Raw genomic sequence first — 27,482 nt, 5'->3', positions numbered from 1 at the left:
GACGCGGAAGTCCTCCCGGTGCTGGGGCGGGGCCAGTCTGCCCACGTGTGCTGTGCAGAAGCACAACCTCGGTTTTGGCTGGGGTCCGTCTTGGAGGAGGAGGATTGGAGGAAGGATATACTGTGCAGAGTGGAACCGGATTCCTCCTACGCTTTGCACTCCACTTTCATTTTCTCTTCTGTACCATTCTAATGAAGGCCAGCGTAGCAACTGAATAGACAAACCAAATCGTTTACTCTTCCAGTCTTGCCTCCTAACAGTTTTTCCTTTGTTCTTCCTCTGAGCCTCATTTTCTCCTTTCTCGGATCCAACTCTTTAATCGGGATAACTTTTGTTCTAAGTTTATTCATCCATTTCTCCTTCCCAATCTTAACCTGTTTCTGTACCTATGTTGGGGTTTGAAGAGCTAGTGGGTTCACTACGACTGATTTAATAGGGTAATCATTTCAGCCCATTAGTCAGGGCCTTTGTCTTCTGTGTAGATCCAATCGGATCTAGATTTCTTAAAGGGGGAAGCTTAGAAATTAGTTGCATGTGGACTAGACCTGCCCAGTACTCAGAACCCGGTTTGTCCTGTAAATTCCAAGCCAGCCAGGGCTACATAGTGAAACTTTCAAAAATGAGAAAGAGACCAAAAAGTAAAATAGTCATACAATGCAGTATATATTTAATATCAAACAGAAATTAACAATATTTGCATTAGGAATTTAATGGAGAATCCCTGATAGTAAGAACAATCAAGAGAAACCTGCGGGATTCCATTGTATAACAGGATGAACTCTGATTTGGAGGCACAAGTTTCAGCCCATTTCTCTGGTCCCGAGTTTCCTGATTGGCCAAGTTAAATAAAAACCTTAAGATGAATATTCTAAGTGATTCACATGTGAATCGTTTCATTTGTTGAACGCGCGCGTGCAAGTGTGTGTGTGTGTGTGTGTGGTGTGTGTGGTGTGTGTGTGTGTGTGTGTGTGTGTGTGTGTGAGAGAGAGAGAGAACAGGAAAGAAGAGTCAGAAGAAGTATGGAATTTTGGAGTGATTAGGAACAGGGGTAACAGCCCAAAGACCTAATTCAAGATTTAAGCCTGGACTCCCTTCTAAATCAATTAAATCAGCTTTTAAAAGCTCTATTTCTTCATTTAAAAATAGAGATTAATCATTAGAATATCTTTGTGATTCTGTTGTGGATTAAATGAGGTAGTGCATGTAAGATAATGTTCAATAATCATTGGGTTATAGCCTATCCTACTGAAAACCTAATGAAGCAGGAAAGACAAAACCGCTCCAGATTTGTTAACGTAAAATCCTTATTTGTGACAGCAGCAGGGCTCGCTGGCTGAATATGAGAAGGGCAAGTAGCATATCACACCAATATTTTGAGCTTGCTAACCTGGAATATAATCCATTATTTAGTAATTACTCATTATGCCTCTACTATATGCCAGAGTCTATGCTAAGAGGCTGCCATAGCCTCTTACAAAACCCTCACAATAGACTTTATGGGATAAGTACAAACACTATCTTGCTTTAAAAAAAAGAAAGAAAGAAAATGGAGAGACAGGGAAGTAAAAAATAAACTATGTAAGTAAATTCAGAGACACCTAGTTTGGGAAGTTTAGACAGGTGGGTAAGCAGCCAAACAGGCAAGAGTTATAATATCAGGGCCTACTCACATAGACTGATAACTACTGACAAGGTGTTTAAATGACTAGGGATCTAGACCTGAGTCATCCATGGAAAGCATGTGGTTAAAGAAAAGAACACAGTGAGTGGACCGCACATGCCTACAGTCCCATCTACTGAGTTGCATGGGGCAGGATTATCAAGTGAGCCCAGGATAATCACATGACAGCTTGATTCCAGTATGGACAACACAGTGGAATCCAGTCTTAAAACAGAAAAGGAAAAAAAAAATCCCACCCTACAAGAATAAGTAGTCACTTAGACCAGAGAGACATGAAAAGAATCCAGTAAAGAAAAGACTGAGATAAAACTTAAATGCACTGTGTTTTTACAGATTCCTGTAAAAAAAAAAAGCAGTCATTAGTTACAGAGAATGAAGAGCACCTAGAGTCAGGCAGAATGGTCTCTGATCATGGTCCCTGCACTGGAAGGCTGAACAGAAGGACTGTGGGAGCCAAGGAGTTTAAGACCAGCCTGAAGAGCTTACTGAGCCCCTCGCTGCTGAGGAGCCTGGCTGGTGTCCTGGATAATGGCCCTGCCTGTATGTCTATATCTGCTTCCACACACTGTGCCTGGAGTTCCGGTTGCAGCTACTCTGCCAAACACGTTCTTCTCATGACTCCCACTCGTGTTTTATCGAGGGCTTTATCGTGTCTTTCCTCTTGCATGCGTTTATTTTGTAAATCTAAAGACTTTTCATTGGTAAAGGCACTATCACAGGGGCAAGAAGAGACACACGGCTGTGCTGTGGCAATTTACAGGATAACTGTACCACCGTAAGCAGGTAAGACAGTGAGATGGCACAAAAAAAGAATGCCTCACTTCTAGAGAGCTGAGAGATTAAGAAGGAGTTCACAGCGTTAGTGATGTGTGAGCTAGGTACTTAAGTTTCTCATGGTCTGAGCCACGGCGACTTATGAGATAGATGACTGTAAGACGATATTCAGGTACTTCTAGAGAGGTGAGATTAAGGAAGAATTCATAGAGTTAGTGATGTAGGCTGGGTATTTAAAACATGTGGATTATTTAAAATATGTGAATATGTGTGAGGTGGTGAGCACCTTTAATCCCAGCATTTGAGAGACAGCAACAGGATCTCTGTAGATTTGGGAGTTCAAGACAGCCAAGAAACTCTGCCTCCAAAAAACAAAAACAAAAACAAATTAATATAGCTATACATATGTATTCTTTTCAAAGCTTAAAAGTCATTGGTTGAAGGACTGGAATAGGTCTTCAGAGACTGATGACAAATCATGTATCATCATGTGTGTTCCTTTGTAAGAGGCAAGCAGGACCTGCACACAGACATGCTGCCGTGGGTGACACGTGTGTGGGTTTCTTTGTTTTCTGTAGTGCTGAGGTTGAGGGTTCACCAGGCAGTACTTTCTTACGTGTAAAAGACGGTCCTAAGAGTGCTGGAAAAGCTAGATCTTCCCTCGCCAATTCATAGAGTGGCTGTTCTACCATTTCAGTTTTAACTCTGCACAAAAATCCTTCATAAATTTGATCTAGGCCCAACGGAGTTTTAGCTAACGCAAACTTTTCTACAGTCACATGTAGTGGCTTGTAATTATTCTAATTAAGTTACAAAAAAAAAAAAAAAAACGAAACCTGTATATAGTGTCCCACAGGTAGGACTAAAGGAATCCTGTCCCAATCTTTGACTGGTCAATAAAATTACCAGTGACCAATAAAATTACCAGGGCAGAGAGACAGCGGGGGGACTTTTAGGATTCCTGGAGAGGGACAGAGAGGAAGAGAGGATTCTGCCACCATAACGAGGGCATGGGAGACAGGCCACTCGGAAAGATGCAGAAGGGAGCGATTGCTGACAAGTAGGTACACGGGGGAAGCGGCCCAGGAGGGCTGCCCAGCAAGGTCCAGGGTAGCAAAGACAAAATACAGATTTTAGTAAGTACTAACTCAGGTATATTGGAGGGGAGTCTGTGTTAGCCAAGTGGCGTTAGGGAGTGGCCCAGCCATTGACCTGCTTAGGGCATATTAAAAATTAGGCTGTCAGTGTGTGTCTTTCACTTGGGAGTCCGGAGCATTGAGAGTGGGTAGTGATGAGTGGGTGTGCACCCATCAGGGAGTTTTGAGCACTTTAATTTTTTACCACATCTGTCACATGGAGATCCCAGCTTCATAGGACTTGGCAGTTTCAAACCAGATTTCTTCTACGGCTTTCTTGCCCATGTCAAACATCTGCTGTAAATGCTTCCATCCGGTTTTCGCTGTGATCATGAGGTACTCTTTGTTCTCTGGGTACAGCTGGCAGGAGTATGTGGCCATGACAAGAGACTGACTAAAACGCGCACACACCAGTAAGAACAAAGCATCCCTCTCCACAGCGGTCAGGGGGATCACACTTTCAAACCCCGCGAGGACGTGACCTCCTACTTGTATAGGGCTTGTGCTTTCGATCATCATGTACATGATGGTGATGGCCACTTCAAACACATAGTAGCCATAGCTCATGTCTCCGAAGTCTAAAATCCCAGAGACTTGATACACGGCATCTCCAGAGGCTGACTTGCTGAGGTCTACTAAAATGTTATGGTCATTAAGGTCACCATGATTAATACCTGAAATCAGAAGAGTCATGTAAAAAGTTATTTAAAACGGTAACTCATTTCTACCTTTCTTTTTAAAGCACAGCCATCTAAATAATTTGATGAACAAGCAGAGATAAAAGAACAAACTCTATTTTCTTAAAACAAAGCTGTTTTCCCTGGGAAACACAGACAGAGTTTTGGCTCCTCTGATCTTGCTTCTCACCAGTATAGAGGTTAAGGTGAAGACTTGCAAACACCCAAATGGAGAACTGCTCAAAAGCCAGGGACATTTAATGGAACAGAATTACATTCTTACCACTATAGGAAGGAAAGACTTGCTTGGGCCTTATGCACCTTTAATTATCTCCAGACTTTAAAAAGTTCTGATAAGCCTGGTGTGATGATGCACACCTTTAATCCCAGAGTCAGGAGGCAGAGGTAGACAGATCTCTGTGAGTTCAAGACCAGCCTGATCTACGTAAAGAGTTCAAGGCCTGCCATGCATGGGCAGAGGGGTGCAGGGGTGGGCAGAGAGAGAGAGAGAGAAAGAGAGAGAGAGAGAGAGAGACAGAGAGAGACAGAGACAGAGACAGAGACAGAGAGACAGAGAGACAGAGAGACAGAGAGACCTTGTCTCAAAAGCTAAAAATAGACAAATCAGAAAGCGAGAGTGTTTAGAAAGTGTTGTAGCCTTGACATTCAAGAGCACGCTCCATGGCCTTGCCTCGTTGGTCAGAGTAAAGTGGAATTACATCTAGTACAGTTAGCTGCATACGATACAAGCTATGACCCAGGCACGCACAATAGAACCATGTATCAGATTATAATATGTTGGGAGAAGAGAAAACCCCAGACTTGTCTTTATCATGGGCAGTTTGAAAAACACTGATTAAGCTGCTGTCTAGAATTAGCACACCATTTATTCATTCGTTCCCAAGCAACAGACCACTGAGAGTCACCTTTTAATAATGAGGCAATATAGAATTTGTCTTTCTAACTCTGAACCTTTTCTTGAGACAAGATCTAACTCTGTAGCCCAAACTGCCCTGTATCTCATGACAATCTTTCTTTCAGCCACAGTTTCCCATGTGCAGGGATTAGAAGCACCATGCTCAGCTTAACTTGTATATAATTAGGTTTGTCTGGGTTATGCTTAGTTAAAATGTATCACAGTGACTGAGTCCAATGAACATTATGGTAAGTCATACCTCTAAAATTATACATTTCTGGGGTTAGGGATGTAGCTCAGTGGTAGTGCGCTTGCCTAGGAAGCGCAAGGCCCTGGGTTCGGTCCCCAGCTCCGAAAAAAAGAACCAAAAAAAAAAAATTATACATTTCTAACATAGAAATAATTCAAAATATATATAGCAAAATTAGAAGAAATACAAGGAAAGAACAGAAAATCCATATGACAGTAGGAGATTAAAGTATGTTTTACTCAATGGTTATTAGAATAAACAGACAAAGGTGACCAGTAAAAGATATGGAAAATTTTAACAACATGGTTGACAAACTTGACTTAATGGACACATACCCCAGTTACAGATATATTTTCACTTTAATCACACGTAGTTTTTTTTTTTTTTTACAAAAATGTAGCAAACATTAATTAACTACTTAATTAATATAAGAATAAATATTTGAGTATTATGAAATATGTATGAAGTCATATATATGCATTTATACTGTAAGTATTGTTCAAACTTATAGAGACTAAACACAGGTGACCATTTCAATTCATTAGGGTTTGGGGCTGGAGAGATGGCTCAGGCGTTAAGAGCACATATCACTAAAGACATGATCAGTATGAAAAAAACGAGTAAAGGGGGCTGGAGAGATGGCTCAGGGTCGAGGGCACTGGCTGCTCTTCCAGTGCCCCCAGGCTTCAGTCCAAGCACCCACAAGGGGATCACAACTACTATAATTCCAGTTCTAGAGGATCCACTGCCCTCTTCTGGTCTCTTTGGGAACTGCATGTATGTGGTACATATACATGTAAATAAAACTCATAAATACAAAGTAAAAATAAATAAAATCTCAAAAAATAAGTAATAATAAATGAAAAGCACAATTTTTAACAGGTATGTTAAAAACTTGGTTATAAGTACAAAATTTTAGATGAATTAGATAAATTTCTATAAAATACAACTTACTAAATATGGCAAAAATCTATATAGTTCTATATATATTAAAGAAATTAAAGTGCTAATTTTAATAATCTGGGGATTTTTGTTTGAGACAGAGACTCATATATCTGATCTGGTTTTGCACTCACTATGTAGCTGAAGATAAGTCCAAACTCCTGATCCTTCTGTGCTGGGATTACAACTGGGTGCCACCATGCTGGGGTTGCTAATTTTAATACCTTCCCTAAAGAAAAACACAGTATAAAAAGAAAGTATTGTCCTATTTCTAAAATATAAATTTGTTTTGTGAGTTTCTATTTGAGCAAGTGTATGCCACATACATGTAGATGGATGCAGAAGCCAGAAGAGAACCACCGATCTCCTGGGGCTCGAGTCCAGGGGGCTGTGAGCCACCGAACATGGGTGCTAAGAACTGAACTCAGGTTCGCTGGCAGGGCGGCAAATGCTCCTAAGAGCCATCTTGCCAGCCCCACTCTTCTCTCACCATCACCGAGAAAATACAAGAACTTCCTGAATGATCTTACGAGCCTAAGCCCGTATAAGGATATCATAAAGGGTAAACTGTAAGGAGATAGTACTTAGAAGCCATCATACAACATTAGTACACTGAGAAAGGTGATACATAACAAAAGAGAGAGAAGAAAACAGTATAATGACCACATTGGGTTTCAGTTAAGATACAGCCAATATAATTTGACTATCTACACATTTAAGGAGGAAGCAGCATGCATTTTTAAACGATGTCTTAGTGAATACAGGAATACAGGGAGGCTTCCCTTATAAAAGATGTTACCAACAATAACAACCGACTGAAGCAACACCTCAGCTAACAGGTTTCGGTTCAGTTGGGTTTTTTGTTTGTTTGTTGTGTTTTTTTTTTTACTTTTTGTTTTGTTTTGCTTTGTTTTTGAGACACGGTCTCTCTGGTAGACCTGGGTGTCCTGGAGCTCATTATGTAGACCAAGCTGGCCTCTGGGATAAAGGCGTGTGCCACCATGCCTGGCGATCACAGTCAATAGCTAAACACTGGCGGTTGGCAAGAAGACTCAGTGGGTTAAAGCACTTGCAGCACGAGCCTGACAGCCTGAGTTCAGAACTCACAAGTTGTCCCGTGGCATCCACTCAACATACTCCAGCACAGGCATGTCTGAAAACACGTGTACACATGGGTGCACATACACAATAAATAAATAAAATAGTTCAACACCAAAAGAGTTTTCTGGGGTAGAAATGCCAGGATACTTAGTGAGGTAAAACAAATAAAAGGGCTGGTTTACATACTTGTAACCCCAGAGTTTGGTAGGCTAAAGCAAGAGGAGTGTGGGTTCAAGACCAGCCTGGTCTACACAGAAAGAGTGAACCTGAGGGGGATAAATTCTCCTTTATAGAACATTTCAGATGACATTATTGTACACATATAAGTATCTTGGGATAAATTATTTAAATGATATGTTTAATGTCGAGAGCTTGAGATAGATCAGTGGGTTAAAAGCACTTCCTGCTCTTCCACAGGACCTGAGTTTGGTTTGCAGCACCCACGAGGGGTGGGTATTCCAGCCTAGGATGTCTGATACCATTTTATAGCCGCCATGGGTACCTGCATGTGGCACACACACACACACACACACACACACACACACAAATAAGAAATTTTAAATAAAAGTATGGATGTCTTGGGAGCACAGCACGAAGGTCTATGTGCCCACAGATATTCAGAGAAACCAGAATCAGTGTGCAGAATTGTCTTTCCAATGAGAAAAATGTAAAACCTGAATTTTTCATTCAGAAAGCTGGGAACTGGAAGTGACTGATTGCCTAGCGATCTGCGTTATCTGTTGGGCCAGGCCACAGAAATGTATTACAACCTGACTGGAATAGCTAGTAATAAAATGACCCAGGCTTCCCCAAACTTCCCCAACCAGGATCAGAAGTGGCTAACAGCCCAAATGCTCTCCCTCTATGCTATGTATGTGACCAAGACCAGACAGGACCCTTCCTTAGCCCCTTAGCTAGCACAGGTAGCCTGTCTCTAGAACTCATCTTCTTGGAAGAAACAGCATGAACTCTGAGCTTTGGTGTAATTATGCTTCCTTGTGAACTGGGGATAGTATTACACCAGAAAACTCTTTCCCCAAAAAACTATACTGCGCTGTCTAATATGCCAACAATAAACCGCCTGGCATCAGGCTCTCTAGAAGGTTTGATCCAGGTTGACAAACTCAATCTGAACTGGGCTTTAATTCTTTACTCTTTGTGGTTTGTTTCCCTGCCTGACACCTGCAGAGACCCCCTCCTGGATACAATAAAGTACCATTTTAAAATATCAGCAACAAACCAAAAAAATGGAACATAAAATAAAATATATATATTTTAGAAAAATCAAACAGACTGTTTAAAAAATACATAGTAGCCCGGGTTTGAGATATGATTGAGTGGCAGACTACTTGCCTAGAATGTGCAAACTTCCGTAATCGATCTACAGCACTGTCAAAAACATACACAGGGCCAGTGAGATGGCCCGATGGGTAAAGTTGCTCGGTGCCATGCCCGACAAGCTGAGTTCAATCCATGGAGCCACAGAGTAGAAGAGCAAACCCCTTCAAGTTGTTTTTGACCTCCACGTGTGTGCTATAGCACGTGCATCCCAAAATTATTATGCAATTGCCTCTAGCCTCTGATATAAATATATATGTATGTAAATAAAGAAATGTATTTTAAAATTACAATGAGAAACTATTATATAAAATTAGATTGGAAACACATAATCATCCACGTAAGGCAATGGTGAGGTCCTGTCCTGTGCCTCCTCCAAGGGTCATGTCTGGGTTCACGACCCTGCAGCAGTGCTGTTCTAGTACCGAAGACTGGACAGGCATCCCTACTGCCTAGGGCCATGTTGGTGTCTGGGGGCTGTGCAGAGAGGGCCCTACCCCTCACCTGGGCATCATGGGAGAGCTGACTTGCCCCTCACCATCAATAGTACCCTGGAGAGCAGCCATCACCACCACACCCTGCACCTCTTAGAGCAAGCAGTAGAGCTAGCCCTGGTTTTGGTAAATGCAAGCAACTTGGCCCTGAGGTTATGAGAGTGGGACACGTGGTTCTTTGAGAGTGGGAGAGCCAGCCCTGCCCCTCACCAGCTGCAGCACTCAGGATAGCAGGTCCTGCACCTTACCTGGACAGCATAGTAGAGCTGGCCCTGGTTGTAGGGGTGGCTTATAACCCACCCCTAAGGGTGTAAGAATAGGAGAGCTAGCTTTGTCCCTTGCCAGCTGTGGCATTGGGCGAGCTAGCTAGGGAAGTGCTGGAGAGCTCGCCCTGGTGGTGTGGGTGGGAGAGCTGACAGGCTGACCAGCACAGCTACCACCCAGGCCTGGATCCAGGACTCTGAGTCGGTCCACCTCAACATCTACCCCATTGATGAAGTAGTAGAGCATGTGAAGGGGCTGATCCTATAATTCCAAAACAGCAGGTTCTCCATGACACAGGGCAACAACAGGATATCCTCGAGGAGTCACAGTGAGAATCCAGTACTCACAGTGTAGCAGAAGGAAACAGACCAATGACTCCTTGCAATGAACTATTGCAATCAAAGAAGTGTGGGCAAAGGATATACTGTGGGACACACTGTGACACACTAAAGTTTTCACAATGAGATTTTTTTTCTTTTGGATGGGGAAGGTTGCAAGGGCAGAGGGCAGGTATGAAGGGATGGGGAGATGAGTGGGATTGGGGTGCATGATGAGAAATTCACAAAGAATCAATAAAAAGTTAAATAAGAAAAGAAAAATGTAAGCATCACAAAGTCAGGATGGCGGTTCAGGGAGAGCGTCTACACCCTGGGATAGTAGCACGAACTACACATACACCCTCTTTTGGGAGCTGCCATTATTTGGTCAAGTTGAACATAAGATTGGTGCAAGAGGGTTTCTGTCCATTCAAGACCAGCCTGGACTGCACAGACCTAACCAGGACAAAAATTAACTTCGAAAACAGCAAACTTATGAATAGTAAAGACAGGATTCTTGTAAAAGTGACATGAACAGACAGGAACATCTTATAATGTCAGAAATCTAAGCCGTACCTCCATGTTTTCTCGACACTGTGAAATTTGCCAATTTAAAGGTTGAGAAAAATACATACTTTGACAGGGAAAATACTCACATTCTCGAAAATGACTTAATTTGGTCATCACTTCTTCCTTGAACAGCTGAATGACCTGTTCAACAATCTCCCGGTTTCGACTTTGGCTCAGGGCACCCATGTAGTTCTCTAGAAGAGGGACGTTTTTCAGATTCCAGATGAAGTTCTCCCGATGAAGAAGATTTAACTTTGGATGGTGGAAGTCCTAAATGAAAAGCAAAAATCCATGACAGAATGTAGCTTAGGCAGTATGATGCTTGCTTAGCATGCACAATGCCCTGTGCTTGATCCCTGTTATAAAACTAGGGACAGCAGCATACGCCTATAATCCCAGCATTTGAGAGGTGGATATGGGTAGATCAGAAGTTCAAAGTCATTCTTGGCTACATAGTGAGTCTGGGCCTACCTAAAAAAAAGTATATATTTCATATATATATTTAAGAAATAGACTCTTGACTGTTGGAGGGACCTCATATCTCTATAGCCTCTGTCTTTTGACACATTCTCCCCTCAGAAGGTGCCTATAGGAGACAGATGGCACTCTCTTATGGTAACTGACTTACTTATGGCAACCCATAAAACAACCTGGGCACCATGGGACACATCTGAATATCCAGCCCTTGAAAGACCAATATTTATCTTTCTATAAAATCCATAAAGTAGTAAATCCCTTTTTATTAGAGTAAGACATTATAGTTTTGGGAGCACAGTCTCATTCCATTTGGTCTTCATTGGTGTGAAGACAATTTTTCTTTCTCGTTTTAAGTTTTTTGAGACAGGGGCCTGCATAGCCTGCTCTTGCCTTGAATTCCCCTGTATACGTAAGAATGACTTTGAACTCCTAACCCTCCCTCCCTTACCTTCTAAATGTGCTAGAGTTGGAAGCATATGTTACTGTCAGGTTCATAGACAGGGACTGTTAACCAATATATACTAAAGAAATGGGAGGCTACTCTCAAGAGCATGGTGGCTCATACCTGTAATCCCAACACTGGGGAGGCTGAGACAAAAGGATCACTGTGGGTTCAAGACCAGTCCTGGTAGATGGAAGAGAGTTCCAGGCCAGCCTAGGCTACAGTGAGGGAGTCTGTCTCAAAAACAAAAACCAGGGTCAGCAAGATGGCTAAGTGGGTCAGCATGTTTATTAAGAGATTCGATGACTTGAGTTTTGGTCCCTGGTCCCACAAGGTAGGAGAGATTTATCATTTGACCTTTACACTTCCATACTTGCACTGTGACACACACACACACACACACACACACACACACACACACAAAGACAGAGAGAGACAGCGAGAGAGAGAGACAGAGACAGAGAGACAGAGAGAGAGAGAGAGAGAGAGAGAGAGAGAGAGAGAGAGAGGATAAATATATTCCATATTCTTTACCAGTGGATCTGGTCTGAGGTCAGCCCCTTGTCTCTTTTCAGTGCATCTTTCATCACTTGGTCCCACCACTCTGGCCTCTCTGGAGTCCAGGGAGCCTCAAGACCTTCCCAGGAGCCATTCCTCTCTCCCAGGATCCCCTTTTCCACAGTGATATTAGACTCCCATTTCTACTCAGCAAAAAAAGCCTCTGCACAGACTTCTAACCATGTCTTATACATTTTCAGCCCCCTCTCCAGCACCTCACAGCCCTCTGTGGGAAGGTATGCACAGGAGGTATTCATCCCAAGATGGCTCTTCCTCTCATGGAGGTAAGATCTGCCTCTGCACTGGTGCCTATGCCGCGTCCAACTGTGACCTCTAGGGGCATCTGGAACATGCAATGTATTTCTCCCGGAATCCCCCAGGCCTGGACGCTGCTCTGAACACAGCACTCCTGTGCCCTCAGTGCTTGTAGAGCTTCTCCTGCAGGGGAAACCTCTCTAGTTTCTTCAGCTCTTCCTCACAAGACACTATTTTCAGTCTCCTCCCCTTCTGCTGTGTTAAATGCCACTGCAGATCACCAGAGTAGAGAGTAAGCACTGAGCCACCAGGAGCCATGGACTGTGATTCAGAGAAGAGATCATGGTACAGGGAAATTTTTATCTCATGCTGTTCAATGCTACTCAGTTTTTTTAATCTCATACATACATACATACATACATACATACATACATGTGACTTATTTTTATTTGACGTGTATAGGAGTGGGAGGGTATAAGGTGCATATTTATGTGAGTGCATGTGTTTATGGATATGCATGTGTGTATGCACTTGTAAGTAGAGGCCACAGGTCAATGTCACATGTCATTCCTCAGGAGCCATCCACTTTGTTTTTAAGACAAAGTCTGTCATTGGTCTGGACTGAGCCAATTAGGCTAAGCCAAAGCTCCAAAACTCCTCCTGCCTCTCCCTCCGCAGCCCCAGGGTTCTAAGCCTGCCACTGTGCCTAGTATTTTTATGTGAGTTCTGGGGAGACAACTCAAGTCTTCATGCTTCTGCATGAAGTGTGAAATATCACTTCATTTACTGAACTCTTTCCAGCTTCCACTTTTATTAAGTTTAATTGTCTGTATACATGTGTGTGTGAATGTGTATGTGTGTGTGTATGTGTGTGAATGTGTGAGAGAGAGAGTGGGTGTGTGTGACAGAGTGTGAGTGTGTGTGTATGAGTGTGTGAGTGTGTATATGTGTATATGTGTGTGAGAGTGTGCGAGTGTGTGTGTATGTGACTGTGTGTGAGTGAGTGTGTGTGAGTGTGAGAGTGTGTATGAGTGTGTGTGTATGTATGTGTGTGAGGGTGTGTATGTGTGAGTATGTGTGAGTGTGTGTGTATGTGTGTGAGTGTGTGAGTATGTGTGTATGAGTATATGAGTATATGTGTATGTATGTGTGTGTGAGGGTGTGTGTGTATGTGCGAGTATGTGTGTATGTGTGAGAGTGTGTGTGAGTGTGTGTGTGTGTGTTTGTGTATGCACACATCTTACGTGGAGGCAGGTGCCCACAGAGGCCACAGGCAGTTGTGAACCACCCATATAGGCACTGGAAACTGAACTTGGGTCCCCTAGAAGAACAGTATATCCCCCGTGGGGCTTAAGAACTTAGTAAACATTGAGCCATCTCTCCAGGTTTTTTTTAAAGTAATTATAACAAACCCAGGTGTGTGAATGTATGCTTAATCCCAGCACTTGGGAGGCAGAAGCAGGAGGATTTTTGTGTGTTTGAGGACAGCCCGATCTACATAATAAGTTCAAAGACAGCCAGAGTATGACCTTGTCTCAAAACAAAGGCCTAAACGTAACACCCTTGTTGGGTTTCCAGTTACAGTCTACCCAGGCAAGGTCTAGAGTTAGCACCGACAGTGCTGGGGCCGCACTCCCATGGCAGCAGTGGAAAGAACACTGGACCGCGTCACGCAGAGCTCCAACTCCCTCTTCTACTTACATCTCAGACCTTAGTTCCTCTAGCAGGAGCGTGCAGACGTGAGTCAGTCACGGACCAAGAGGACACACAGCCGCCATTCAAGTCGGTGCTCCGTCAATACTCTGCTTTGGCCTTGCTTGTTCTGTGGTGCTGGGGATTGAACCCGGGCCTTCCGCACGTGAGGCAAGCACTCTACCCGAGTTACGTCCTCAGTCCAAGAGTGTGTTTGAACATTCAAAACTATGAATTTTGTACCTTATCATCCTGATTTTTCTGGCCTTTATTTCCTTTTGGCTCCTTGCCAAGGATCGGAATTGCTGGGAGTTTAACCAGTGCTCTTTGTTAATTCCTGTCGGCCTTTCTCCCAGTCACTGGCCTCATTCTCTCTCACCAGAGCTGCCATTCCTAAGCACTTTGCTTCCTCTAGTACAGAGCTCAGACCACAGACAGATGTATTCACAGAGTTGCCTGTTTTCTTTTTTCCAGATACTTGAAACACCTGAGCTCAAAACTCCAGCCCATCCGTCACTCAAGTAGTAGTATTTGGTCCTGTCACTTAAGAATGTCTTAGCTCTGGTCCCTATGATGTCAGGACTTCTGTCTACTCTGGAACCCTAGGCCAGGGAAGCTGCTGGAACTTTGAGGGGTCAACTATATCTTGAGCAGTTTGCTCACAGCCTCTAGAATAAGGACAGAACTAAAACATTGCTTGCACAGTATCATAGACACTGCAACCCAGAGAACAAACAAAAGCAAAAACATAACATTTCACTAGTATAAAAGCAGACAAAAGAATTAGTGGAACAGTGTAGAGAAGCCATAAAGAATCCTTAAAAGCACAGTCAAAGTAGTGGTCAATAAGGGTACCATAAAGACACCAGGGAGAGGGTAAAGTTCTTTAATATAGTTCTGGGAAAACTGGATTTCAACATGAAAAATAATGGTATTGGACATTCTTCTTACACCAGATACAAAAACCAACCCCCAAATAGACAAAAGACCCAAATGCCATGATCGGAAATCATAAAACCTCTTGGCAAATGTATTGTCAGTGATTTCTTGCCTATCATACCCAATGCAAAAATAAACAGATGAGATTGCCAAACTAAAAGCATCTGCACAGAGAATACCAACACTGGGCCTGTGGACATGGCTCAGTGAGGTGTTAACAGGCACAGGCCTGGACATAGGAGGATGCCCTGGGGCTTGCTGGCCAGCCAATGGAGACAGTAGGAAAGTTTCAGGCCTGTCTGAAGGGATACCATGGAGGGCTGGTGAGATGGCTGACCAGGAAAGACTTCTGCAAGCCTGATGACTGAGTGTAAGGCCCAGAAACAATATAGTAGAAGGAGAGAACTGATGCCTGTCTGTTGTCCTTGCCTCAGATTTCCACAAATGCACTGTGGTATGAGCGTGCACGCGCGCGCACACACACACACACACACACACACACACACACACACACACACTAAAGAAGAAAGAAAGAAATAAAGAAAGAAGGAAAGAAAGAAAGAAATTTAAATAAGAACAAAACAAAAGATGGAGAGCAATCACTAGTGTCAGCCTCTGGCCTTGACATGCACATACACACAACATGTACATACATGGACACATTCATACATAAACTCAACAATTGATACTTTGAGAAGATGTGGAGAAAGTGCTGGTATGCAGGATTTATAAAGAACTAGTAGGCCTAATAGCAAGAAAACCAATGTAGCTCAATTTCAAAATGAACAAAAGACTGAAACTGAGACATCCAAAGATAACACAAAAATGGGTACGCAGAACCATGGTCACCACAATCACCCACCAGGGAAATACAAACTGGAAGCACAATGTGATATCACTTCCTACCTGTGAGGACAGATGCTGTCAGATGTGTGAGGAATACTAGTGTTGGGAGGGAATGGAGAAAGAGGACCCGTGTCACCCTTGACGAGAATGTTCAGTCATGGTAGAACACAGCACGGAAAGTTATTACAAATAAGTTCTAACCAGAACTGCTATGTGACCCTTAAGTTCAGCCTTCTAGGGGCATGTACCTCAGGGAAAGGAAAATATGACCCTGTGAAAATAACTGTACTATTATGCAATCATTGTAATTAGTCACCATAGTCAGGTTAAAAGATAGAAGGGTGTGTAGGGCAAAGGTTACACTGTAGAAATATTTAGTAAAAGGCAAATTATTCACAGTCTCTGAAGAGTAATGAGAGTGGCAAAGTAGTAAATACTTAAAGCTAACAAGGTGAATGATTTAGCAGCATGAACACCAGGACCTCGGAGAGCCCTCTGTCAGCGTTTTTGGTAAGTGTGCTCCACTGTAGCAGCTGTTTTACTGCATATGCATCTTATAACATGTTGCATATCTTAAATATATCGCAGTACATTTTTAACGGTAAAGGAGAAAGGTGTAAAAGGCACTTATATAAAAAGCATATTTGGAAGATATTTTGAGAATATTATAGAGACAATCTAGATATAATACAGAGAACTGTAATCACTACAAAGGTTTTTCTGAATAAAATTAACATATGAAAAATCTCCTAAAAATATATTTATACCAGGTGTGATGGCCTATACACATAGTCTCAGCACTCAGAGGCAGGGGGACTGCCATAACTTTAAGGACAACCCAGTCTACACAGAGAGTTCCAGGTCAGTCAGCGCTATAGAGCAAGACCCTGTCACGGGGGCTGGAAAGATGGCTCAGTGGTTAAGAGCACTTGATGCTCTTGTAGAAGATCCCAGCATCCACATCCGTTCACGACCATCCCTACGTCTAGCTCCAGGAGATCTAGCAGCCTCTTCTGGCCACCTTGGGCACCTGGCGGCATACACTCATATACACAGATGCAGGCATACACTCATACACATAAACAAATCTCTTCCAGAAAGGGCCCTGTCATAAACAAATAGAAATAAAATAACTATTCAAATTAAGGGTATACTGATATTCTAAGTGGATAGTGCGTGTGTGCGAGTGTATTCCTGGAGGCCAGAGGTCAACATTGGACATCTTCCTCAGTTACTCTTCATTTTATTGTACCTTTTATTTATTTATATTTGTATATGAGCAACATGTGCATGGATATGTTGTGCACACACATACACACACAAACAATTTATGTGCATGTATGTATGTGCACCATGGCATGAGTATGGTGGTCAGAGGAGAACTTGTGGGAGTTGATTCTTTGCTTCTACCGCGTGGGTCTCAGGCTTGGTGGCAAGAGCCTTCACCACTTAGCCATTTTGCCAGACTCTCCATTTTATTTTTTGAGATGAGTTCTCTCGTTGGCCCTGGAGTTTGCCAATTGGGCTAGACTGGCTGGGCAGAGAGCCCCAGGGATCCTCCTGCCTCTGCCTCTCCAGAACTACTCTGCCATTCTTTTGTGTGAATATCGGAATCCAAATTCACATCTTTGTGTTTGTGCCAAAAACATCTTTGCAGAGCCATAAATGACATTTTAATGATTATCCACAAAAGAATTTGAAAATGTTCTGACTGAAATGCCTTACATGTTCACCACCCACAGCTATAAGCAATACAATTTTTTGAATAAGTGAATAGAGTGCAGTAGAAAAAGTTTATAAACATTTATTGAACATCATTTCCAGAGGATGGGATTACTTATTACTTCTGATTTTTCTTTGTATTTTTATTAGTTTTTCTTTTTCTTTTTTTTAAATTTAATTTTATTTTTTTATTTTATTTTATTTTTTTTCGGAGCTGGGGACCGAACCCAGGGCCTTGCGCTTGCTAGGCAAGCGCTCTACCACTGAGCTAAATTCCCAACCCCTTAATTTTATTTTTTTAAAGATTTATTTATTTCATGTATGTGAGTACACTGTAGCTGTCTTCAGACACAGCAGAAGAGGACATCAGATCCCATTACAGATGGTTGTGAGCCACCATGTGGTTGCTGGGAATTGAACTCAGGACCTCTGGAAGAGCAGTCAGTGCTCTTAACCACTGAGCCATTGCTCCAGCCCTTTCTTTCTTTTTTTAAAGATTTATTTATTTTATTTTTATGAGTACATTGTAGCTGTTTTCAGACACACCAGAAGGAGGGCATCAGACCCCATTACAGATGGTTGTGAACCACCATGTGGTTGCTGGGATTGAACTCAGGACCTTTAGAAGAGCAGACAGTGCTCTTAACCGTTGAGCCATCTCTCCAGTCCTATTAGTTTTTCTTTCTTTTTCTTTTTTTTTTCTTTTTTTTCAGAGCTGGGGACTGAACCCAGGGCCTTGTGTTTGCTAGGCAAGCGCTCTACCACTGAGCTAAATCCCCAGGCCCCCTATTAGTTTTTCTTAAATCATGAATCACCAAAGAGTTTTTTTTCAACCAGAAAAAGATAGGTTATTACTATTTTTGGGATAGCAGGGCAAATTAATACTGTTTAGATGGTCACATGCCTTGACATTTTGGCCAAGAGGAGTAACTGACTTGGTTTGCCCAGTTCTAAAAGTTCAAATACTGAAGACAATTTAAGTCACTAGCATTAAGTAATGAAGACAGACAAGTAAAATGAGCTTGTTCCCCACTCACTACCTTGACAGAGGATTTAGTGCAGAGGGAAGATTCAGTGCAGAGGGAAGCCAGAGGCAACAGCCCAGTGAGCTCAATGAGCTGAAGAGATAGAGCTGAGAGTCCAGGAAGACCAAAGCGGCTAGAGTTTGTAAGACTGACTCCCAAAGATCAGAGCTTCAGAGAGAACACCAAGTCCTCCTTGAGAATTTGATGCATTGGTATACGCTCCACGTGTTAAGTCTGAGGAAAGGACCATCTGAAAGGCTGAAAGGGACTCAATTGTGCACATATGCAAGGCTGGGAAAAGTGTGTGTGGCTACTGACCACCCTGGGAAACATCAGCTTATAGGATATGGGGCAAGAACTCAGAAGGGTTTTTGCATTACATAATTCTTAAAGTAAACCTAGCCCCGGCCCCACCCCACCTATAAGAGGTTAAAAGCAAAATCCAAAAGAGTCGAATGGCTTCCAATCAGCCTAACTACATGTACTCAAAGGAAGTTCCATGACTATCAAGCACAAGAAACATGTAGGAGCTGGACATGGTCATGCGTACCCCAGCCGGGGAAAAAGTAAAGTGGCCTAAATATGTCAACTAAATGGCAAAGACTCTCAGTTTCTTTGTTTTTGAGTTAGAGTGGTAAAACATAGCTAAAGCTGGGCTTGAGTTCTCCTTCCTTAGCCTCCTAAGTGCTGGGACTACAGACAAACCATCATGCCTGGTACACACTGTCAGACTGCACAGTGAACAAACAAGACCCTAAAACCTTCCCATAAGAAACATTTCAGGCACAATGACTGCCACATAAGCAGCGTTCTGTTCTCTTTTCACTGATTTCTAGAAGACTACAAACATGTTTGAGATGGAAAGAATTAACCTCACCTCATCCACCTCTTACTTAATTCTTACTGAACTGCCTCCTGCTTCAGGATGAGACTACCACAGCAAACCTAGGTTAGAACCGCACTTTGCTCAGTCTTTCCCTGGTTACCAACTTAGCACTAAATAACCGCCAAATACAGTTGCAGAGTCTTCTAAACCTCTGGCTCCTCCTCCCAAGTGCTGGGAGATGAAACCCTTCCCTGACTCAAGCCCTTAATCCGTTTTTACTAATTATTGACTATCTGACTACTGAATTAGCTTCCTAGATGTTCCACACCTTTCTGGACCCCAGAGTTCTGTAATTAGTGGGTTTTGCATATTAAGAAAACCTCCCTCAAGGACCCCTGCTGCCTGTAAGATACAGTTCCAACTCCTTACTTTTGAGGGGTGGGAAGGCATGGTCTTACAATGTGCTCTGGGCTGGCACACACTGATGAGACTCCTGTAACAGCCTCCCATGTGTTAGGGACAAACCAACTCCTTGCTGCCATAGAACGTGTATCTCTTAACCTCTGAGCCATCTCTCCAGCCCTAGAATGTGTATCTCATAATCTGACTCCACCATCTATTTTCAGTTTTCTCTCCCGTCTGCCTCGTTTGCAGATCTTATATACTGCAGCCACAATGAATTATCCAGAGGTTCCAGTAGGGCATTCATTGCACTTCCTGCTCTTTCCTCCCCCCACCACCCCCGGAATATCATTCCTCCTGTTCTTTCTGACCCATGCACTCCTAACTTTAGGATCAGCTTGGTGTTACTTTTTAAAACTTCCGTCTCCCAGTGTCCACTGCACAGTGCTAGACATCCAGGAGAGAAGATGAGCAAAGACTCTGGGAAGGCAGCACAGTTGGCAGCAGCTTATCCAGCATGTCCGAAGCCTCATCCCCAATACCAGCCACACTAGACGAGGGAGCACTGCCCATGGCTTCAGCACTCAGGAGACAGAGGCAGGAGGGCCCAAAGTTCAAAGCAGTCTTTGGCTACCCAGTGAGTGTGAGAGTCTGTCTAAAAGACAATGAATAACAAAGCACACCGTTCTTAAGACTCTCACTGCTGCCAGGCATGGTAATGCATGTCTTTAATCCCAGCACTTTCAAGGCAGAGGCAGGAGGACCTCTGTGAATTCGACATTAGTCTGGTGTACATAGTGAGTTCCAGGCCAGCCAGGGCTCCCTAGTGAGACTCTATCTCAAAACAAACAAACAGGACCCCCCAGATCTTACCTCCAGGGCTTTATCCAATCGGGCAGCCAGCCTTCCTATTTCATATAACTGCTGGTGGCTGGTGGCAACCTCAGCGATTGGTCTTCCTGGGAGGTAAGTGAGCATTCTGACCAGGTAGCTTTTGATTTCAGATCCACTGTCTAGATTGAGGGAATGATGCATCCTGTCAATCACTCTTGAAAAAGCAATGAGAACTTGCAGCCTTAGAGTCAAGTGTTGTCCCCGAGATCACATATGTAGCAATGACAAACTGGTGTTTAAGATGCTTGATTGCTAGATTCATGTCCTTTCTATTTCTACTACAACACAGCAGCTGGTCTAATAAATAAAAATACATTCTTGAGGCTGGAGAACTGATTTGCCGTGTGTTTACCTAGCATGTGCAAGGGCCTGGGTCCAAATCCTAGCAGCACATATAATCTTTTTGTGTTAAATAAGAATAGAACATGTCCTCCTAATGTTCACAGGTCCCTTAGTTATTAGCTATTAGGACATTTATAAGCATAAAATGTACATTAGATCTCAACTCAAACCATTTCCAAATTCTATCTCCACTTGGAGTTATGAACTTGTTTTTCACACTGCGCTTCTACCTTTAGCCACAATGCAATGTGATGTAATTCACAATGTAATGTGAATGTCTAGGAAATCTCTTACCAATGGACATGAGAGAGATCGTATTATCCCCTTTAGTTCGGCACACAGAGGCTGTTGGAAATCCAGCTGCTCTCAGAAACATGATGATATGGTTCTGCATTTCAATCAGGTCTGGAGTTTGACTAGACTTCGTGTTGCTTATTTTGAGGACATATTCAACTGGGTCATCTGTAGTCTCTTGGCTTCTTGAAATGTGAACGTGAAAGTTTTGGTCATCATAGCTGGGAAGGGGCTGGATCTTAGACACTTTGAACCCAAATATGGATTCCACCAGTGCAGAGGCTTGTGCCTCAGTAAAAGTGGGCTTGGTAAAAGCCTGTGACTGCTGGTCATCTCCACTTGACATGATGTCTAGAAGAAAATAAGCACCAGGCATATGACAATGTCAGTTATTTGAATGATTATTCCCAGACAGACCACTATTTTCCTGTATCGAGTCTATGCTTCTTGAGTTTTATTTAAACAATCAATCAGTGAATGAGATGAAGAAGCAGATGACCTGGAGCTGCAGGGGTGGGTCCGCAGTTAAGAGCACTTGCTGCTTGTGCAGAAGCCCTGAATTCACTCCCCAGCTTTCACATTGTGTGACTTATATCACCTGTAACTCCAGTTCCAGGAGGGCTCTGACAGCCTTTTCTGGACTCCTCAAAAATCTGCAGTTACATGCACACCATATCCACACAGAGACACTTAAAAATTAGAATAATCTTTAAAAGAAAACAAAGTTGATGTTCTGTCAGGGGATAATGGCCCATGTCATTATAGTCCCAGCACTTGGAAGGCAGAGACTGGAAGACCATTTCAAGTTCCAGGCTGGTTTGATCTACCTAGCAAGCTCTAGAGGGTCTAGGGGAGACCAATATAGAGAGACCGTGCCTCAAATAGAACAAACAAAACAGAAGTAGGTATGTCGATAGATAAATAGAAACCCTTGTGCCACATATTACTTTTTAAATTCCCCTCCCAACTTGAAGGTACAGCTCTGTGGACAAACACAGGTCAGAGAAGCACTTGCTGTCCAACCCAACCTTTCGTCTGTCAACAGAGAAATGTAGGTCCGGACATTAAGAGATGTGTCCCAAACTAATATTCAGTTTCACTGAGACTTCAACTCTGGGGGCTGGGAAGATGACTCACTGCTAATAGATGGTGACCAATGTGCAAGCATGGGGACTTGAGTTTCCGTCTACGACCATGTGAACATCAGGCTTAGTGACACATGCCTGTAATTCTGCGTTGTATTCTTTTGTTTTGGTTTTTTGAGTCAAGGTTTTATGTAGCCCCGGCTGGACTTAGACTTAAACACATTACATAGACTTGACTTTCTGATTTTCCTGCCCCTACCTCCCGATGCTGAGATTACAGGCATATAACACCACACTTGGCTTCTTTGGTACTGGGGATGAAACTCACGGCCTCATGTATGCTAGGCAAGCACTCTCCCAAGTGAATCATGTGCCCAGCCAGCGGTTGTATGCTTGACAAACACTTCTCGTGTTTACCATGCTGACTGGAGTGTTTGCTTTCAGAAACAAATGAAGTCCTTCAGGTGTTGATACTGAACTTACAATCATGAAGACTAAACAGGGCTTCCAAAGAATCTTTGCACCTGGAACTTCTGGAAACTAATACATCCGGTTACACTGCTTTTGACCTTAAGACTATACAAGGGATTTTAAACACCCCTTTTGAATATATATAAAATAAGGTCAGTGCTCAGAATGTAATGCGAACTGAAGCCTTAACTCCGAGATGAAATCCTCTCAGCTCTGAAAGAATGTAAGGGCAGTAACACTAAACGTAATAGGAATTTGATAAGGAGCGGGGTGTGGTGGCACACAGCTGCTATCCCACCAGTCCTACTGAGTTCCAAGCTAGCCTCGGCTACTGTGAGAGACTTTGTCTCAACAAGAAAATATTCTTAAATTTGAAGACTGTTAAAGGCCAATCTCCAGAAAGCATTCCCATGTCCTTAAAGAGGGCTTGTTAATTATCTCTTCGCAGAGTCCTGTTTGCTAAAGCTGGGCAAAGTACTGTTGGCAGGTCTGGTCACAAGACAACATGGTACCAAACAGTTGCTGAACTGTGAAAAGTTGTTCCAGCAACAGCAGGGCAAGCAACCTCTGTAACTTTAGCCACATTGCCTCTAAAGAGTTTAACGAAGAGTTTAGAGCTCATATTTGCTTTTTTGCCGAATATAGGAAGAACTCCACATTCTGAAAGAAAAGACACTGCTACTGCTACTGCTACTGAAAGTAAATACACATAAAGAAAAAAAAAAAAGAACTCTTTTTTTTTTTTTTTTTTAAACCAGAGGGGCTGGGGATTTAGCTCAGTGGTAGAGCGATTACCTAGGAAGCACAAGGCCCTGGGTTCGGTCCCCAGCTCCGAAAAAAAGAACCAAAAAAAAAAAAAAAAACAAAAAAAAAAAAACAACCCACCAACCAGAGATGTCTATTTTAATCAAATGTGCTCCGTGTGTGGAGAGGATGGAGAGCGAATCCAAGTCCTATATAGACGGTAGTGTACTTCTTGTCAACACTATTCAGATTGGGGGGGGGGGTTGTGGACCTTACACTCTGCACTTTGTGCACAAGAATAAAAACACCCCAGAAACCAGCCTTTCCTCTCACCTTTTCCTAAAGTGTTACAAAATCTCGTAACTTCTGCCTTAGCACTTCTTCCAGGTCTGTCTTCAGCAACCCTTCTGCTGTGAGCTTCCAAGGTTGGGAAGCAGGCAGTGATATTCCCTGCACTTATTTTCGTAAGTCAACGGTTGGCGCCACTCACAGTTCACAGGCTCCAGGAACTCTACACCGTCGTCTTCCAAGGGCGATTGGAAGCAAGACTCACCTCCAGTGGGTCTTGCTGCGGAGCGAAAGACACCGATGGGAGGGAGGTGGCCCACAGCCGGTTCTCAGCCCTGTGTCAGGTCTAGGGGAGTCTTAGAATGGCTTCCACCCTGCACGCATGCAGGCCCGCCGAAGGTGGGACCCTCAAAATTGCGCACTGAAATCTCAGCAGGGTTGTGGCTGGACAGTGACCTGCCCCGTAAGCATGCAGCGAGTTTGGGGAGCGCAAGGGTCGCCGGAGCCCGCCACCCTCTCTCAGGGATGTCCCCCTCAGAGAGATGCTTGTCTCGCTTCAGCCTCCCCGCTCTTCTCACGCACAATGACCAGACTTCCTGAGGCCGAAGGCTCTCTTCCCTCAGTCAGCAATCGGTTGCTGTGCAGGAGGTGGGCCTGACCCGCCGCCGCTGCGAGCCCGCCTTCCTATTGGCTCCTCCCATATCCCCGCTGCCCAGTCATCACACATTACGGACAACTCTGGCCCAACCCTCCCCAAGCCCCAACAAAGTTCAGAGATCTGGCTTCTGAGAAATCTGGGAAAGTCCTTCGCTCTCCCAGGCCTGCAGCTGGTCTTGATCTCTGGTAGCACTGCCCAAAACCTGTCTGGGCACAGCCTCCATCCGTGCATCCTTTTCTTGGTGAGAAGATCGATCAAATTCGCCAATGGCCTTCTGGAAAAATGAGTTCAGCTCTTCAAAGTTCATGGCTTGGAGCTCCATATAAAGTTCTCCCTGCTGGGCTTCTGACAGCTCATTCCCAGAACTGCAGCAGGTGCTGCTGCCCAGCCGCAGACATCCTCTGTCTGAGGTCATTAACATTCATGGTGCTCTGGTAGTGAGGCTTTGTAAAAACAGAGGAGGGGGAGCTCCCTCCACACTCCCGCGGCTGGACTAGGCTCCGGCTTCTTCGCCGCGGCTACTTCGATAATCTTAATTTTTAAAGACACTAGGTGTCTTAGACTAAGTTTCATTGCTGTGAAGACACCATGACTATGGCAAGGTTGTAAGAAACATTTAATTGGGGCTGGCTTACAGGTTCAGAGGTTTAGTCCATTATCATCAAGGCGGGTGCATGGCAGGCACGGTGTTGAAGGAGCTTTTTACATCTTGTTCCAAAGGCAAACAGGATGAAAACGGGCATCCTCAGGCAGCTAGAGGGTCCCAAAGCCCACCCCTCTCCCCCAGTGACACATTTCCTCCAACAAGGCTACACCTAGTCCAGCAAGGCCACACCTCCAAACAAAGCCACTCCCTGGGCCAAGCATATCCAAGCCACTACACTAGGCCATATAGCTTGATACCCTTCTCCACCTTCCTGGATGGACCAGAACACTCTGCAGGTAGAGTCCTGTACACCTGTCACTCCCGTTTGCAATTTGGTCTCCTTATGTTATTTTGCTGTATGCATAGCTCACGTGTTTTTTCCTGTCCTGGCACACTTACAGGTGTGATAGTTCCTCTGATTATTAACTTGTATAGTCTCTTCAATCCCCATCAACACCTATCTTAATGAGAAACTGACTTTCCCCCTTTAGACATACGGTGCTTATATATATTTTTTCTTTTGTTTTTTTTGTGTTTTTGTTTGTTTGTTTGTTTTTGTGGGGATTGGGAGGAGGTGGGGAGGTTTGGAACAATTTCTCTGTGTAGCCATGGCTATCCTGGAACTCCATCTGAAGACCAGCCCGGCCTGGAACACCTGCTTCTGCCTCTGGAGTGCAGGGTTAAATGCCTCACCACTGCCCAGCGTATTTCTTTTCTACTCTTCAAGTAGGGACAACCTTTCTGCACTTTCTGATGTTGGTGACTTTGGCTTGAGTCTCCTGGAACCAGAAACAGAATGTTTGCTTTCTGAGGCCACTCTGCAGTCAATGTCTCAATTCTCCACACCTTCTCTCACTAGTCGACTGCTACTGATCCATTTTCTTTCTCTTCGTGGGCTGGAAAAAAGAGAGAATGACTGAACGCTGAAATTGTGAAAACTGAAGGCACAGGGCAACAGAATGCACAATTGCCTTCTTTGGTTGATACCTGTTTCCACTCCTTGGACATTCTGTTTGCATACGTGTGTGTATATGTGGTATGCATGTATGTGCCAATGCACACACACTGATGAAGGGGATCTTCAGTCTCTTCCAGTAATGGATCTGTGCTTTTTTTCCTCTTGAGACGGGGTCTCTGAGTTCATTTTTTTTTTTTCCAACTGGACAGGCAGAGAAAGGTCTAGTGATCCTTTTGTCCCATCACCCTCTGACTCAGCACTAGGGTGGCAGATACGTGCACAAATACTAATCTGGCTTTTTTAGTATGGGTTCTGTGAATCTGAACTCAGGTCTTCATGTTTGGGAAGCAAGTACTCTCACCCACTGAGCCACTTCCTCAGACATCCCTGGACACTTTTCGAAGCTGTACTGCACGGTATAGTGATAGGTGTGCAACTTGAGAGGTTGAAGCAGGATTCTGAAGCAGCCTGGGCTACATAAGAAAACCCTATTACACAGGAGAGAGAGAAAATGCTTTCTGTAACTTGCTGTTTCCACTTTAAGTAGACACTTTCCCACTTTTAAGGACACCTTCCTACACAAACTTTTATACAGGTTAAGTTTTAGGTCTAGACCGTCTCATATAGTCCAGGCTAGACTCCTTATCCTATTGCCACCTTCAAGTGCTATGTGTACACCTTGCCAGTTTTTGTGTACTTCAAAATCTTTAGGACGAACTGTTCTTTTAAGGTTCCTAATGTGTGCTGCCAAACCGTGTGTGTGTGTGTGTGTGTGTGTGTAAAACAATTTTCGGGAATTAAATACTCGATCTTATACTGAGTAGGGTTCGGTGTCTAACTCCTTGGGTTCAACCTCAGCATAAAACGTGTTCTAGGAAACATGACCTTGTAGTTTTAAAAAAATATTAAAAATACTTTGTGTAAGCATATACATGCATGGGGAGGGAGGGAGTTCTTCCCCTTGCCTTTACATGGCTCTGGAGATTGAAGTTGTATGGCCAGGCTTGTCAAGCAAGAACCCTTTACCCACTGAGCCATCTTACTGGCTCAATCTTGTAGCTTCATATTTCTGATATTGATGTTCAAAGTATAGTGCCAACACACAAAGGACACATAAAATTCAGGTGCCATATGAACAGACGGTGAGGATGACGTGTATATCTGCTTTTTTTTTAATAGATGATCTAGTTTTCAAGTACTAATAAGCTGCTGATGGGACATTCTGTGAAATGTATCTTTGGAAATCTCACTGTGCAAATGTCAATGCAAGGAGCCAGTTACATGTGGTTCTGCCACTGACTGAAATGCTATGTGGGCTAACCATATCCTGAACCTAGTCCAGCAGTTACCCCAACTTTCATTAAAATAGTAAGACCACTGGAGAAATGGCTCAGCTGTTAAAGGTGAGGCTCACGGGGTTGGGGATTTAGCTCAGTGGTAGAGCGCTTGCCTAGCAAG

At 43.5% G+C, this 27,482-nt stretch overlaps 1 protein-coding gene across 2 annotated transcripts; it reads right to left on the bottom strand.

Moving 5' to 3' along the window:
- Nucleotides 1-650: 650 nt before the first annotated feature.
- Hykk (hydroxylysine kinase) lies at nucleotides 651-24,417 on the bottom strand. 2 transcript variants are annotated; one of them, XM_006243072.4, is made up of 5 exons: nucleotides 24,028-24,417; nucleotides 21,175-21,525; nucleotides 20,518-20,657; nucleotides 10,547-10,730; nucleotides 651-4,265 (listed from the first exon to the last, which is right to left on the bottom strand). In XM_006243072.4, the coding sequence occupies exons 2-5, from the start codon at nucleotides 21,518-21,520 to the stop codon at nucleotides 3,805-3,807; spliced, it is 1,131 nt and encodes a 376-aa protein (XP_006243134.1). In that variant the 5' UTR covers nucleotides 21,521-21,525; nucleotides 24,028-24,417; the 3' UTR covers nucleotides 651-3,804. The 2 variants fall into 2 exon arrangements, with proteins under 2 accessions (XP_006243134.1, NP_001100293.1); NM_001106823.1 differs by having other exon boundaries at nucleotides 3,030-4,265; nucleotides 23,808-24,400.
- Nucleotides 24,418-27,482: the final 3,065 nt, after the last annotated feature.

The sequence above is a fragment of the Rattus norvegicus genome, chromosome 8 (assembly GCF_036323735.1).
Source record: "Rattus norvegicus strain BN/NHsdMcwi chromosome 8, GRCr8, whole genome shotgun sequence".
Taxonomy (NCBI): domain Eukaryota; kingdom Metazoa; phylum Chordata; class Mammalia; order Rodentia; family Muridae; genus Rattus; species Rattus norvegicus.
The sequence above is the reverse complement of the archived record's forward strand: the minus strand, read 5'-3'. Positions and strand labels throughout refer to the sequence as shown.